Source organism: Plasmodium relictum (genome assembly GCF_900005765.1).
Source record: "Plasmodium relictum strain SGS1 genome assembly, chromosome: 14".
NCBI classification, from domain to species: Eukaryota; Apicomplexa; class Aconoidasida; order Haemosporida; family Plasmodiidae; genus Plasmodium; species Plasmodium relictum.
In genome coordinates, this window is record NC_041692.1 from 809,119 (window position 1) to 826,307 (window position 17,189).

Sequence of the window (17,189 nt, forward strand, 5' to 3'; positions counted from 1 at the left end):
CTTTAAAATGTTATATAAGTAGAATTTTTGTAAATATTCTTTTGGCTATAAAAAAATTATGTTAAATTTTTCTTTTTTTTTTTTATTTTCATATTTTCACAGATATGTTTATTACTAAAAAATAAAAAATAAACAAATTAATGTTAAAATATATTTACTTTACTGTGTGTTTAGAAATATTTTTGCTTTGTTTTATCATTAAATGTATTTTTTTTTTTTTTTTTAATGATAATTCTATATTATTCTTTATTTTTTAATGTATTTGACGTAAGCATTATTCTTTTTACTTTTTTTTTTTTTTTTTTTTATAAGTATCTTAAAGATGATTATTTGCTTTTAATATTTTAAATTTATTCTGCATATATGTCGAATAAAAAAGCAAAAATGAAAAAATAGAAAAAAAAAAGACCTCTATAAAAACTTTTTAAAAATTTTTTATTTTTCATACTATTTTTTTTAGTTACAACATAAATAACTATTTTCTGTTTCAAATAAATATGTTTAAAGTTTAATTTTTTTTTTTTAAATATTTTTTTAGTAATAATATATTATTCTTTTATATAAGATCATCAATATAAATGACCTAATAAAATTATAAGAGTGTATTAGCAATTTTTTATTGTTTACAGTTTGAAGAATTTATAGAATAAGAAAGAAATTAAATGTAAAATTTATATAGTTGATTAGAATAAATCTCTGCATGAACGCATACATTTTATTAGGAAATAAATATTTTGAACTTTTATCTAAATGCATTTTTATAAGATTGTTTAATAAAATAATAGTGTAAAATAAAAATGGATAAGTCATTACTTCAGCGGGAGATGAATGTAAACGATGTAGATGAAATGTCTCGTTTATATGATAAATCTCAAAAAAGAGCTACTAAAAAATTAATTATTGCAAGTATAATATGTGTTATATTTATGATAATTGAAATAGTTGCTGCAATTGTATCTAATTCTTTATCTTTAATGACAGATGCTTCCCACTTATTTTGTGATTTATTTTCCTTCGGATTAAATCTTTTTTCTATTTATGTATCAAATTTTGAAGGAAATGTTGATATGTCTTTTGGATATCATAGAGCCGAAATAATAGGAGCTTTGTTTTCTATTTTTTTTATATGGGCATTATCTGCTTATATTTTATATAGTGCAATATTAAGACTGTTTAATGTTAAAGTTGTAAATGGATATATAATGTTTGTTACATCATTTGTAAGTACTCTAGCAAATATATTCATAGCATATATCTTAAAAGTGCATACACATGGATTTGGATTTTTTGATCACAAAAAATGTAGCCATAATGAGAACTCTCATAATCATAATAAAAAATGCGTAAGTAGTACAAAAACTCAATCGAAAAATAATAGATACCAAAACATAAATAGTGAGATTGTTTTAGAAAATAATGATATTACAAAAAATAAAAGCATTGTAGATAGTAAAGTTAATGGTATTTCATGTGATTACGTTACTTTTGATTATTATGAAGATATAAATAAAAACGATGATAATAACAATTCTCATAAAGAAAAGGAAATGAAAAGTTCATTAGAGGTATCTAAAAATAATTTAGAGGACGATATTTTTGATAACAGTAATAATAATAATAATTTTCAAGTAGATATAAGCGGTTATACAAATAATAACAATGATCTAATTAAGAAAAAGAAAAAAAGAAAAAAAAAAAATCCGTATAATAATTCATTTAATGATAATAATATAGAAAATCCAAATGCTTATATGCTAAAGAACGAAAACTGTGAAGAAAGCAGAAATTGTGATAATTACGAAAATCACATAATTAAACAAAATTCTTGTCATGATCATAATAATGAAGAAATAAATAACATAAGTTTAAAAGCGGCATATATTCATGCCATTAGTGATTTAATTCAAAATATAGGTGTAATGATTGCATCAATAATCATTTGGTACAACCCTAAATATTCTATTACAGACCCTATATGTTCAATTATTTTTTGTTTTATTGTTTTTTCAACTACTATATCAGTAATTAAAGAAGTTTTAAATGTATTAATGGAAGGGACACCTGTTAGCATTAATTTAATTGATTTGAAAAATGATTTATTAAAAATTCCAGGTGTCATAGATGTTCATGATTTACATGTATGGTCATTATCTATTGGGAAACCAGCCTTAGCTTGCCACATAGTTGCACATAAAAATAATGCACACTATGTTTTACATAATGCAACATTATTATGCCAGCAAAAATATAAAATTTTACATACAACTGTTCAAACTGATTATCCATCAAATGTATCTAACTGTGAAACTTACGCACATCTTAAATGTTCAAATTTAAAAACAAATACATTAAAATGATATCTGGATATATACATATATAAAATATTTTGCAAAATAATTTTTTTTATTCAATTGAATTTGTGATGATCAAAACTTTATATTTTTATAGTTTATACGATAAAATATATATATATATAACTTAATAATCTTAGTACTATAGTTTAATTTTATACATTTATATTTGCATTTTAATTAAGGATATTTATAAATTATTATAGCAAAAAAAAAAAATTTTTTTATGATTTTTAATTATATACATAAGCAGCCATCATAAAAATAATTTAATTAAACATATATAATAAATGAATTTATAAAATAAAATGAGAAAACAAAATTTTGGTATTATATTTTTTAACTTATAATTTGTCATTATTTAAAAATGAAATAATATTGAACAAGAAGAAAATAATAAAATTAATTGTTTCGTTTTTTTTTTTTTTTTTGAGGAATTTAATAATTATGAGATTTTATATATAAGACACATTAATATTTTTATTTTTTTATATTTCTTTTATTTTTATCTCATTTTAATTTTATTTTAATATATAAATATTATTTTATTTTTAAACATTTATCAAGCAAAACCTTTTTCTTATATATTTACAGAGTTATTGTTTTAACAGTATAATATCTAACCGTTTATCTATATGTTCAGTATTTTTTTTTTTAAAAAAAAAAAAATAAAATAAACTTTATAAATTTTTATTTGAATATTTGTAATTTCTTTTAAGCACTGTTAAAATATTTAAATTCAATACAGTAGAAACTAAAATATGTATATCAAATACTCATATAGAAGAATATATAAATTATAAAATACTATTCAATAGATAAATAAAATATGTATATATATATATATATATATATATATATATATATATATAGAATATTTCTACTAAAGAAGGAACCTTTATAAATAAAATTTAAATGATAAAATTGTTAATATATTTTATTTGTTAAAAATTAAAGGGCAAATATAAAAGTAATTTTAACACTTTTTAATTTATACATTTATGTTATGGCTGAAAATAACAAATGACATATTTTCTATAAAAGGAGTTTATAATTATTTAAATAAAAGTAAAAAAGCTATATATGTGTAACATATATCATTCTTTTTTTATTTTTTATTTTTTTATTTTTTTTTGTAAAATCTGAAAAGTTAATTCCTTTATAATATTTAAGGATAAATTGAAAATTTCCTTAAAAAACAAAAAAATAAAATTAATATAAGTATCTGCTCAAAATATACATCATAAAAGTAATATAATAATAAAATTAAAAAAGAACATGAAAGTAAAATAGCATAGAATTAATTAAAAAAAAAATGTTTTAATTTAAAATTATTATAAAACGTAAACATATATATATATTTAAAATAAATTTTTAAAAAAATATTATAAAAAAACATTTAGAAAAATACAAGTTTATATTATTTCTAAAGTCATCAAACTCTCAATTTCTTATAAAGAAGAAAAATAAAAGAAAGAGATACTAATATACATGTTTGTATGCATTTTTTTTTTTTTTTAATAAAAATTATATGTATATTTTATTTATTAACTTAATGCAATCAAATAAATCATGATCTCCCGCTGATATAATATGCCTATCTGGCCTTAAAATTACGTAAGAATCCTTTGATTTTAAATTTAAAACATTTAAAAACATATCTTTTATTATTTTTGATGTGAAAACATAACTAACGTTATAATTCGTTGCATTCATTTGAATATGCTTTATTTTTGAAGCATCTCCCATGTGATATTTTTTTTTTTGGTTGAGTAAAAAATTATCACTAACAACTATTTTATTACTATAAATTGTTTTGTCTATCTTTTTAATATCTTCCTTTTTTATAATATTAATAGATTCACCTTTGTTGCTTTTATATATTAAAACATCTGAATCCCATATACATAAAGAAAATTTGTCTTGTGATATATTATGTACTGATAAATAATCAATTAAGTTATTTAAAATTATATTATCAAACAAAATAACTAAAATTGATAAATTTGTATTATTAAATATAGGTAAATCAACTGTAGATAATTTATAAATACGATTTTGATCAAATGTATAAAGATTAAAATGGGGTATTTTTGATCCATTTACGCTAGGAATTTCATATTCATATATATTTTTGCTTACTTTTAATTTAGGTACTCTTTCTTTTTTTTCTTCAAAAATATTTTTGTCTTGAAAATCATTTGTGTAATTAAAACAATTATTTTGGTTCTTATTTTTCTCTGCTGTACAAGATTGGATATTTTCAAAAGTGAAATGGTCATTATTATTATTTATATTATCTTTATATTTTATGTTTTTTTCTGATTCAAAGGATAAATTATCTAAATTGTTTTTATTTAACAAATCGTAACTATTTTCTTCATTTATATTATTATTATGAAAATTTTGTATATTTTGTTCCTCTTCTTTTTGAATATTTCCTATTGAATTTTTAATTTTAATTTCATTGTGTATCTTACTTTTAATATTATTTTTATTAAAGCATGAACTTTTTTTATATATTTTTTCTTCGTTGATTTCATCTATTGTATCTATATAAGAATAGCAGAAATCCACACCAGGATACAACAAAGTTAATACGTTCTCTTGATTTTTAAATAAATTTTCTATTTTTTTCTGGTTATATTGAAATATGTATGGAATATTATTAAAAATATTTAAAAACTTTTTAGCATTTTTAAATAAATAATAAAACAAAACAGAATTTTGGACTACATTATTGTTGCAATTATTTATTAATCTGATAAGAAAATTATTATTATATCCTAATGCATTTGGTATATTATTCCCTTTTTCATAATTTTTAACAGCATTGTAAATAGTAAAATTTGCTACTAATTTTCTCTCAATATTGTAAGAATTTATATAATTATCAATTTTTTTTTTCTCTTCAGTACTCATTATATTCATGGAAAAATTCATTTTTGTAATTTCATTTATAATATAAGATAAATTATTTGTATTTTTTCTTGACAAATTTTTTAATTCTTTTATTTTTTCTATATTATCTAAAAAGGACTTTTTTTTTAAATTAAAAATTCTAATTATTTTCCATGTTATATTAATAACATCTCCTATTCCTAAATTCAAACCAAATCCTCCAGATGGAGGTAATTTATGTGCAGAATCTCCTAAAAGAATAATACGTTTAGTCTTTTTATCAACAAATGTTGAAGCAATAGAACTATGCATTTTCCACTTATAAATATTATATATTTTTATATCATACAATGGAAATCCAATTAATTTATTTATAATTTGTATGCAATTGCTTTTATCGCAGTAAACTTCTTTTTCTTTCTCTGTTATATAAGGAATATGAAGAACAACTTCTCCCTTTCTATAATTATGGCAAACTAATACACCAATATATTCATTAAATATAAAATATAACATAGAAGGATTATATTTTATTAAATTACTTAAATACTTTGAACTAAAATGTATATTTACAAATTTCATATATTCCTCTTTGTTTTCATCATTAATACTTAGACTCTTTTTTATTTTACTTTTTCCTCCTTCTGAAACAAAAACATAATTACTTAGAACAATTTCTTCTTTATTATTATTTAAATTTTTAATTTTTGTTATTATGTAATTTGGAGGATTCATATGTTTTTCTAAATTATGCATATCATTATTACAATCATAATTGTTCATATAAATTTCATTTTCAATATCATTTATATTCTTATATTCGTTTTTATTGTATTCTACACGGTTATATTTATATAAATCTATTAATTCTCTAATATTCAAAAAGTTTACATATTCATATCCTATTAATAATTCTGAATAGTCATAGGAATGAAAATTATAAAACTTTTCTTCTCCTTTTTCTTTATCAACTACATTATCATATTCTGATTCGTCTAATTCACATGTTTTGAAAATATTTTTTAAACATCTATGAGTAGATAATTTCAAATGTATATTTTTTAAAAATTCATTTTTTTTCCTTTTATCACATTTTATTTTATTGAAATAATAACTATATAATATTCCTAATAATTTATATTGAGATAGATGGGTAACTTTACTTGGACTAATATCTTCATAATATGTATTTTTATAAGTATATTTATTAATAAAATTATCATAATAACCAACACAATTATCTTTTCTAATATTTGTGCAATATTGAAAATTTCTCCATAAATTTAAGTTTTCTGTTTCATTTAAAAAGCATTTATCCAAATGAGAAATACTTCTCCAAGCTTCCATCGTTTGATTATTATAATAATGAGCTTTAGGTATTTTTTCTATATATTTATCTTTTTCAATTAATATATGAGGAATTTTATATTTTTGTAGATATAAACCTGTTGTTACACCTGTTGGTCCACCTCCAATAATTAAAGCAAATGTTTTTCTAACCTTCATTTTTATTTTATTTTTTTTTTAATGAATACTTATATAGTTCGTTTACATATTATTTTGAGCATTCAAATAAAAGGATAATTTTTTTACTTGTATTTATTATTACTATTTTTTTTTTTTTATATGTATTCATATATATATATATATATTCTTTGAATAAAACATTTCTATTGAAATAAAATTATATAGATTTTAATAATATTTTATTATCTATAATCCTCTTTATTAATTTTTTCTTAAAACATATCTTTCAAAAAATTCATCTATCTTAATCATCATTTTTATATAAATTTCTAAAATGTATGATATAGCTTTTATTTTTTTTGTTTTGTCGAAATAAAGATTTATTCCTAAAAAGTATATATATTTTATACTTTATTTTTTTTTTCAACTTTTTAATTTTTTATAGAATAATTTAAATTTCACTTTTATACTTATTATTACTTAAAATCTGGTTTATGATATTAAAAAAAAAAAAAAATTTATATAAAGAATTTATTTCAGATATACATATTACCATTCCATTTTTTTCTCTTTTCTTTTACTAAGAAATAATAGAAAATAATACAAAAATAATTTTATTTATTCTTTTAAGTAATTTGTGTATTTCTTTTTCTTTTTTTTTTATTTTAAACAAATTAAAAATAGGATGAAATATTTATTTTTATTTATTAAAAAATTATAGTTTTACATACGTATATTTTTGTTATTTTAATTTTAAAAGAAATATATACTTTTTTGTGATCTAAACAATTTTTAATAATAACAATATTATAAGCTTTTAATTATATTTTATCTTATTATTTTTTATTGTTTCTTGTTTTAATTTTTTTAGTGAAACAAATATCAGAAAAAAAAAAAAAATATATCTTTCATATAATAGGAAATATTATTTTATAAAATAAATAAAAATAAACATTGTAAAAAAAATTATTTGTTTTTATTAAAAAATGATCATATTTAATTAAAATGATTTCAGTTTATAAATATTAGCTGCAAAAAAAAAAAAAAAAAAAAAATAAGAGCGTAAGAAATAAAAAAATGATAAAATTCTTTTAATAGAACAAGTTCAGAAAAAAGTGTAGTATAGAAATAGGTTATTAAAAGAAAATACAAATAGAGAAAGAGAAAAAAAAAAATTTTTATATAAAAGTTTTTAAATAAAGTTTAAGGATAGTTATTAAAACAAAACAAAGAAGAAAAATAAAAGAAGAATTAAACAAGAAAATAGATAAAAACAAAATACTTTTAGTAGATTAAAAAGTATGCTGGAATAAAAAAGATACTTATACTAAGAAATAGACAAAAAAAAAAACAGAAAAAGAAGGAGAAGTTAAGATGAAGCATAATAAGATAAAGTCTTAATATTTAAGAAGATAAAACATTAATATATAATGTTTAAACATATTGGAAAGAATAAGATGAATTAAAGTAAGAAATTTAAAAGGATGTAGTATAATATTTACAAAAGTAAATATATAGTAAGATAATGTTTCAAAAGATAGAGAAGATAAGATAAAGTTTAATAAGGTATTTTTTTTAAGAAAAAGATAAAAAAAAAAGTTGAATTAAAAAATAAAAAAAAATTATGTAATATAAAAAGATATTAGAGGGAATTTTTTTTTTTTAAAATGGAAATGAAAAAAAAAAATATACTATGAAAAATTAATTATAAAATATAATCAAAATAAACTTGAATATAATTTATTTAAAATGTAATACATTATAAATAAGAAATAATGAAAAAAATTTATTACAAAATGTGGGTATATAAAAAGTGCTTATAAAAAAAAAAAAAAGAAAGAAAAGAAAGAAAAGTAAGGTAAACGGTAAGAAAGAATATAAGAGTTTAAGAAAACAAAGAAAAGTATAAGAGAAAGAAGATAAGACAAAAAGAAATTAGAATTATAATAAAAGAAACAGATAAGAATATAAGATGAAAACAAAGTGTTAGAAAATAATATAGGAAAATAAGAACATCAGATAAAAATATAGGTAGTAAAAAGCAAATAGAAAGATTAGAAAATGAAAAAAAAAAAAAAAAACCAAATATATGAAAAACATGATAAAAAAAATGACAGATTACATGCACACATAATATTAATTTATATTAATATAATAAATGATGTTACTCCATTTATTAAAGACATTTAATTTTTTCAATTTCTGAATTTTAATTTCAATTATTTCTATATATATATTAAAATTTCGTATTTTTAATATATATGTATCCTCATTATTTAAAATATATTAAATTTTAAAAAAATACAATATATGCAAAAAAAAAATTAGGAATATATATATATATATATTTGTTCAAAAAAATTTTCAATTTATTTCTGAGCTAATCTAGCATTGCATATTCTTTTTAGCCACTTAATTTTTAAAACACATGATTCACATTTTTCATCTCCTTGACTAGATAAAATATCAATTTTTCCATACACTGATATAATTAAATCAGTTAACTTAGAATTTTCGATTAGTTCATAACCATAGGCATGAACTAAATCACCTAATAAAGAAACTGCATTTTGAAAGTTTTGAGCATTGAAATGATTTATTTCTTTAATCAATATTAATTCAATTAAATCCAATATATTAGGTATATAAACTTTTAGTTTTGCTATTTCATTACCATCAAGTAAAGCATATATAATATTACTGTATGTTAATAAAATTGCATCTCTGAGTTCAAAAACATAATTAACCCAATCATCACTCTCGGGTGGTCCTGAACTAATAGTAATTTTTGAAGTTTCAGTTAAAATATTAGCAAAAAAATTAAGATATCTTGAAAAGTTTCTATTTAATGCGGTAGCAATATCCCCCAATACAGTTAATATACTAATTTTAATAGAATCATGAACTCCAAATGTTTTTAATGCATCCCATAAGCATTCTAAAATCAATTCCATTTCCTTTTCAAATTCCACAGTCCAAGGTATACATATATCTGATACCATTTCTATGCATATTTTACATGTAGAAGTTTCAGATACATTCCTTAATCCTTTAAATATAACATTTAAAAATGTTTTTAAGTGTTCTCTGAAATCTTCTCCCATTACATTAATAATTGCACTGCAGGCCAGTAAAGCATCTTCACATATGTCATTTCTGATCTCAAACAATCGAAATATGCTCAAATAAATAGGTTTAAGAAACGGCTTGCATTGATTACCAAGCCTGTTAATAATAAATTGCATAGTTCCACAATAATAACCTTGCAAAGATTTGACTTCTTCTGTTAGTGGATTTATGTATGTATTCGTTAATAAATACATCATATGTGATAATAATTCAATCATATATTTTAAGCAATTATCAGAAACATTTAGAATAACAACATTGAGTGCATTAAAAGCTGCTTCTCTTAAATTTCTTGTATCTGCATCTTCTCTTGAAGTTACATCTATTAATTTTTTACACAAAACACAAAAAGAATCATCTAAGTCAGTTGTATAGCTATTAGTTATTTTATTAAAGGAGCTTTTTTTATTTACAGCTAGTTGATTAATAACCCAACAGACGTTAGCTGCTACTCTAGGGTAATCATTTAATCTTTCTAATAATATACCATATAAAGAATTACTATCGTTATAATTACCTAAAACATTATAAATTATTTCAGAATGAAAGGTAGTAATTTTTCCAATAGTCCAAGCAGCAGTATCACGAACTGAAACAGAAGGATCTCTTAATACTTCTGACAATTGGCCAACAGATTCCTCAACCAATGGCTTCAATTTTTCGGTATCTGGTCCTTCCATTATAGATCCATAAGCCAAAACGGCAGCTTCTCTTCTTCTCCAATCTTCATGTATGAAATTTTCTTCAACAAAAGAAATAACTGGTTCAACTATATCATTTTTTAATAATTGTGCACTTAATGCAAGAAAAGTAGCAGAAGCCATAGATAAAGTCCATGCATCAATATCTACATCTTCACTTTCTTGTGTAATCATTGCATTGAATATTTTTGGCAATAAAAATACCATTGCTTGTTTAACTATATTATGATTTTTTTTCCCTTCTTGCAATTCGTATTGATTTATAAAAGTTTCTTCTTCACATACAGTATTCCAAAACTCGATTGCACTTATAGCTATTCTTTCATTATCTGATTCAATAGCAGTCCATGTCAAAGGGCCTATAGCATACATATAAGCGTCTAAATAAGAATAAAAATAGCTAACTATATTTATTAAGCACTCATATGCTGCTATTTGTACACTTAATCTTTCTGTATCTTTACATCCATCAATTACTGTTTTCATAATTATATCTCTTTCAACTTGAGTTTTAAAATTTTGATCAATAAATGACATTAGGTTGTATAATACCTTCATATTTGCACAATGTATTGATTCCTCTGCTGGCTCACACAAAGAATTTATGATAGCAGTTAATATTAAATCTAGATCTGGTTGTGTAAATACGTATTTTGTTTTGCTTTCATTGCATATATCTGCAATATCTTCCGTCAAATATGCTAAACATACAGTTGAGGATTTTTTGGTGTATGCATTTTTTTCTATTATATTATTTACTAATTTATGTAACAATTCAGAAGATTTATTATGAGATAATTCTATTTTTGTTATAATAGAAATAATTTGACAAGCCGTACCAATAACTATTTTATCACATGGTTGACTTAATAAAAGTAATAATGAATTTTTTAATTCATTTTTTATATCTTCAGGAAAATTTATCCAAGTTCTTGCTCTTTCTTCACTTTCAAAATTGTCTTTAGCTGTAAAAGCATTTTTTATTAGCAATCCAGCAATTTGCCTTAAATAAGGATCATTTTGACTTTTACAAAATTCATTAGATAACTGATTTATATATTGAACAAAATTTGTTTCTTTAGCAAGTTTTAATTTGGATTCTGCTTCAGATCGAATATCTATATTGGGGTCTACAGTTGCATACAAAATTTGTGCAATGTTATTTGTTTCCATTTTTATGTAATATTATACAATAATTAAAATAATAATAAATAATAAGTAGATAACAAAATCGTCATGCACAAAAAATTTAAAAAAAAAAAAAAGAAAATCCAAAATAATAAAGTATATTTACATTAGCAAGCATAAAAATAATCAAAAATAGAAATATATTTTCAGCTATTAAAATAAAAAGAAATATTGAAATGGGATTATAGTATATCACTTTTATCTTTTATTGACTTTTTTCTTTTTCTTTTTTTTTTTTCAAGCTTTTATTTTTTTTTATTTTGTTGTAATTCAATTTTTCTTAACTTTTTCTTTTCTTTTTTTTTTTTTTTATTTATTTATAATACAACCCATGTTTTAATTTAAAATAAAAAAATTGCATATATATGTATATATAAATACATAAATATATAAAGATTGATTATAAATTTTTTTTTACTATTTTTTTATTTGTTAAAATATGAAATTTTTAAAGCTAAATTTTTTTTTTTTTAAAGATATATATATTAATCTTCATAAAATTAAATTTTTACAAAAATTATAAATGTTTATATTAATATATATGGTTTTTAAATTTATATAATCAAATATTTAATAATATATAAATTTTCTAAATTTATGAATAAAAATATATATATATATTTTTTTTTTCTTTATTTTCCTTTGATTTTTTTTTTTTTTTTTCAATTCATCTTTGTTTTATATTATTTTTCATTATTTTTTCGGAAAATAAAAAACTAATAATTATTTAATTTCTAAATTTTTATGTATCTTTATGATAATTTTTTAAAAAATTTCTACAAATATATTTCAATAAGGATACCTGAAAATAACTAGTGTACTAAAAATTAAAATATATATGCATAATAAATACATAAAAAATACATATTCTTTATATAGTTTTAATAATCTCTTTACAAATCGACAAAAACTTTTAAAACTGTTGATATTTATTTGTAATTTTAACTTATGTATTCATTTTAGGTAAGAGATTTAAAATCCAAATATATTTTAATGAATACAATTATAATCTACGTAAATTTAAGAACATATATATGTATACTTTTTTTCTTTCATTTATATTTTAATAAATATATTTTTACATATTTTACAAATATGTGATAATGTGCATTTTTTTTTTTTTTTTTAATTTCTTAATTACTAAAACATAATAAAAAAAAAAAAAATTATTTATAAATTATATATTGTTATGTATTTTATAAAAATTATATTAATTTTTTCTTATTAAACAAATGTTTTTCAAGATTTTTCTTACATAATATTAATCTTATATAAAATATTTTATTGTATTCTTATATATATATTTCATTAAAATTTTATAAATTTTAAATTTAGTCCATTTAGAATGAAAAATAGGTAAGGGCATAGTGAATTAAATAATTTACTATGAATAGAAGGATAATTAGCTTAATATATTCTTGTTTTTACAAAAAGTATTCAATAAAAATTTTTTTTTTTTTCTTTTTTTCTTATAAAGCTTTAAAATATATAATATTAATAAAATTTTATTTTATTATATATATTTTCTTTGAATCATTACATTTATTACTCTTAGCAATGATATAATTTTATATGTGATTTAATTATTCAATTTTTATGAAGATAATATAGAAATATGTTTTAAATTTGAAAGTTTCAATAGAAGAAAATTTATTGTTTAATATCCTTCGTTTAGAAATTAAAAATTATATTTTAAGAAAAAATAGAGATACTAGAATTTTCTTAACTATAGCATAATATGTTAGGTACTATTAAAAAAAATAATACAGGGAAAAATAGATAAAAACAAAGGAAAAAGAAAATTAGATTTTAAAATATTTTTCTAAATAGCGATTATTATAACTCATTTTAGTATTTTAATAATTTCTTACGAAAATATGAATTAACGAATATAATAAAAATTTATAAGCTTTGGAGATTAAAAAAAGATTAAAATAAAAAAGTTTATACTGTATAAAAATATTTAACAAAAAAAAGAAAAGAAAAAAAGTTTAATATTTATTAACATTTTATGACTATTTTTTTTTTATTAAATAAGATTATTTTCTTTAGTACTATTAACAGTAATTGACAAATATATATATATTTTTTTTTTAATTTAAAAAAAAAAAATAAAATACAATAAATAAAAAAGAAGAGCTTTTATATTATTTAGTACATTATATGTGTTAATATTTAGATAATTATATAAGTAACGATACAAACAAAGCAATATTAAAATAATTATATATAATACAAATATATATATATGTCATTTATTTAAGATAAAGAAGCATGTATAAAAATGAAAGATTTTTTTATTTGTTTGCGTCTGTCAAGAAATTTTTAATATTTGTTATTTCCTCATCTATATTTGTATTTTCTTCATTTGCACTTTTTACATTTTTTATAAAATTAATTATTTCACTTTCTTCATCAGAAAAATAATTTTCAATTTCAGTATCTTCTAATGAATCATCAACGGAATTTTTATGCTCAATGGAGTTTTCTTTTTTGTCCTTTAGTTCATTTTCATTTTTTTCTTTTAATAAAATATTATCTGTTGTATTAATATTATCTTTTTCGTTAATATGTAAGCCTTCTTTTTTAGAATTAAGAAAAAAAAAGTTGGCAGCATTTCGACCAAAGGCATACAGAAAATTAATTTTTTCTTCATAATCATTTAAATTATTCCAATCATGATAACTTAATGTAATAACTTTATATTTCTTCTTTTCTAAGATCTTTATTTTCAAATCCGATATTGATGTACTAACTAATGAATTTACATAATAGCTATAAGGACCAAGGCACTTAATTATAACATTTGAATCTGTTAACATTATATCTGCACATATATTGTTAATGTAAATATTTTTCAAATGATCTACATTAATTTTCATTAAAATTCTTGATAATTCATTAATCCATCTTGGACAATATTTTAATTTTTTTCTTTTGATTTCATAATTGTCAATAAATTTATAAAAATCTTTTATTTCTTTTGGAAATTTTTCAAACGTTGAAGGGAAAACATATTGTAAATAATCACTAACATATTTTAATTTGTCTACTTTGTGATCCCCTAAGTAATCTTTATGTGGAATTATTAAATAGGTCAATTTTAATATCATCTGTTGAGTACAGTTAATTAAACAGACACAGGAAAAAAGTAATAACACTAAGGATTGTAAATCAAAAAGAGAATCCTTTTTAACTAATTTTTCTAAGTTACCATTCGAAGCATTATTTATGTTTTCTTCATCTACTTTATCATAATTTCCATTTTTCTTTTGAGTCTCACTATGAATGATAATATCTTTTTCTTTAAATATTCTATCTTTATTTTTATTTTGATCATTTACACAACTATTATACATATTCTGATTGATTAAATTATTATTACTTGATCGTTCACTAGGTTTTAATTTATCATTTATGTTTTTATTTATTCCTGAGGTAATATTTATGTTTAGATTATTAAAATTTCTATTGTTTTCAAAAGATATATCTTTATCTTTTTCTTTTACTTCTTCCTCTGATGTCTTAGAAAAATGGATTGATGAACTTTTTGCATTATATCCATTTATTAGTAATTGTTTATCTAAGTGCTTATGAACATACTGATACATATAATTATAAAATTTCGGATGATGAAACTTTAATTTTGCAAAAGAATGAATTACTAAAGATAAATTATTTGGAGAAAACTCTTTTGCCAACTTTTTTGCTGATTTGCTCATGCACAACAATATGTTACCTTCTCTAATATCTAATCTAGCAAAAGAAGATATAACAAGGCATAAATGAAGAGGATGTGAAAAATAATAATTATGTTGCAATTTTAATATGCATTTTTTCCAAAATGTTTTATGATAAATATAAAAAAATGCTAAAGCATTAGAAACTAATGCTATGTCTTGAAACGTCCATTTAACTGTATGAAAGCAAAATTGATTTGTTAATAATTCTATAGTATCATACTTCTTTATCTCTAATTTTTTAAAGCTATTTAATAATAATGATAATGCGCAAGCACTTAATTCATTTATTTTTTTTAATATAATAGAACAAAGTAAATTTATTAGCCTATTATCCCTATATCCAATCTTGCTAAAACACCAAAACAGGATAACTATATCACTTGCATCTAAATAAACAGATACTATAAAAGTATTCTGAACATATTTTTTCCATAAATTTTCATCTCTTACATGATTAATTGATGCTTTATATATCTTTTTAATAATTTTATTTTTATTTTCATAACTAACAGAATCTATCTGAAATTCTTTTATTTCATTTTTCATTTCTTTTTTTTCATCTTTCCTTTCATTTATTTTTTTAACTTCATCTAAAAGTTGCATAGACTTTATTTCAGATATGTTAAAATCATTTTCCTTCAAATTTTTTTTTATGCTTATATAATATTTTTTATTTACATAACTATTTGTAATTGCGTAACTATTCAATGAAATCTGCTTTTTTAAAAGTTTTCTTTTTGTAACATATTTGTTATTAAAATTATTAATTTTTTTTTCATTATATTCAGTTATATTTTCATTCATATTTTTTTTCTCTTTATCTTTAGTTATTTGCTCTATATTTATTATGTTATTATTATTCATTATTTTATTAATTATTTGTTTTTTATATCTCTTTTTAAGACTATCCTTTTGGTTTTTTAATGATTTATTAATAGTATTTATTTTTTTTTTGCTAGTTTCCATTTTTCTGTTTTCACATAAACTATAATTTAAATTTATTTCATCTTCATTCCCTTTTTTTTTATCGTCATTATTTTCTATTTTTTTTTTATATTTCTTTGGTTGAGATATTTCTAGTTCATTATTATTTAATATTTCAAAAATACTTGTTTGTTTTTCATTACTTTTGTTTTTTTCATTTTTAGTGTTTTCGTTTTTATTCTTTAAACTGCTTTTATAATTTATTAGATCAGCATATTTCCCAACTCTTATAAATCTCTTTTCATATTTATTAAAACTAACTTTGTTTAAATAGTTAATCTCAAATGTATAAGCATTTAAACTACACATAAAATATTTTGTAGATACATCATTTTTATAATTTATTAATAAATTTTTTTTTAATGTGTTATTACTTATCAAGTTTCCTAATTTCATCTATTTGCTGCCTATTGAAGTTTTAAAAAATTGTCTAAGTTATTAAATTATAACAAAAAAAAATATAAGGCTAAAGGATTAAATGCGCTTTTCGTAATTTTTAAGAAACCTAAATTTCATAAAAGCAAACATATGCTATTAAATTTTAGAAATTAATAAAAAATGTTTTTAATCTTTTTTATAAAATTACTAAAATTTCTTTTTCAAATTTTATATAATATTAAAGATTATATCTTATAAAAAAATAAGTCAAACGAATTCTATAGAGCATAAAATATATATATATATATATATATATATATATATATATATATATATATATATATATA

General features: G+C 19.2%; 4 protein-coding genes across 4 annotated transcripts; 1 reads left to right on the top strand and 3 right to left on the bottom strand.

The window, feature by feature from the left end:
• Window positions 1-797: 797 nt before the first annotated feature.
• PRELSG_1422100 (zinc transporter, putative) lies at window positions 798-2,357 on the top strand (the record flags this gene model as incomplete). Its single annotated transcript, XM_028679281.1, has 1 exon — window positions 798-2,357. The coding sequence occupies one exon, from the start codon at window positions 798-800 to the stop codon at window positions 2,355-2,357; it is 1,560 nt and encodes a 519-aa protein (XP_028535010.1).
• Window positions 2,358-3,878: 1,521 nt separating this feature from the next.
• PRELSG_1422200 (FAD-dependent monooxygenase, putative) lies at window positions 3,879-6,758 on the bottom strand (the record flags this gene model as incomplete). The annotated part of the gene is made up of 1 exon (XM_028679282.1): window positions 3,879-6,758. The coding sequence occupies one exon, from the start codon at window positions 6,756-6,758 to the stop codon at window positions 3,879-3,881; it is 2,880 nt and encodes a 959-aa protein (XP_028535011.1).
• Window positions 6,759-9,088: 2,330 nt separating this feature from the next.
• On the bottom strand, window positions 9,089-11,722 carry PRELSG_1422300 (importin beta, putative; the record flags this gene model as incomplete). Its single annotated transcript, XM_028679283.1, has 1 exon — window positions 9,089-11,722. One exon carries the CDS (start codon window positions 11,720-11,722, stop codon window positions 9,089-9,091), a length of 2,634 nt encoding a protein of 877 aa, XP_028535012.1.
• Window positions 11,723-14,034: 2,312 nt separating this feature from the next.
• Window positions 14,035-16,860, bottom strand: PRELSG_1422400 (RAP protein, putative; the record flags this gene model as incomplete). The annotated part of the gene is made up of 1 exon (XM_028679284.1): window positions 14,035-16,860. One exon carries the CDS (start codon window positions 16,858-16,860, stop codon window positions 14,035-14,037), a length of 2,826 nt encoding a protein of 941 aa, XP_028535013.1.
• Between the last annotated feature and the right edge of the window lie 329 nt (window positions 16,861-17,189).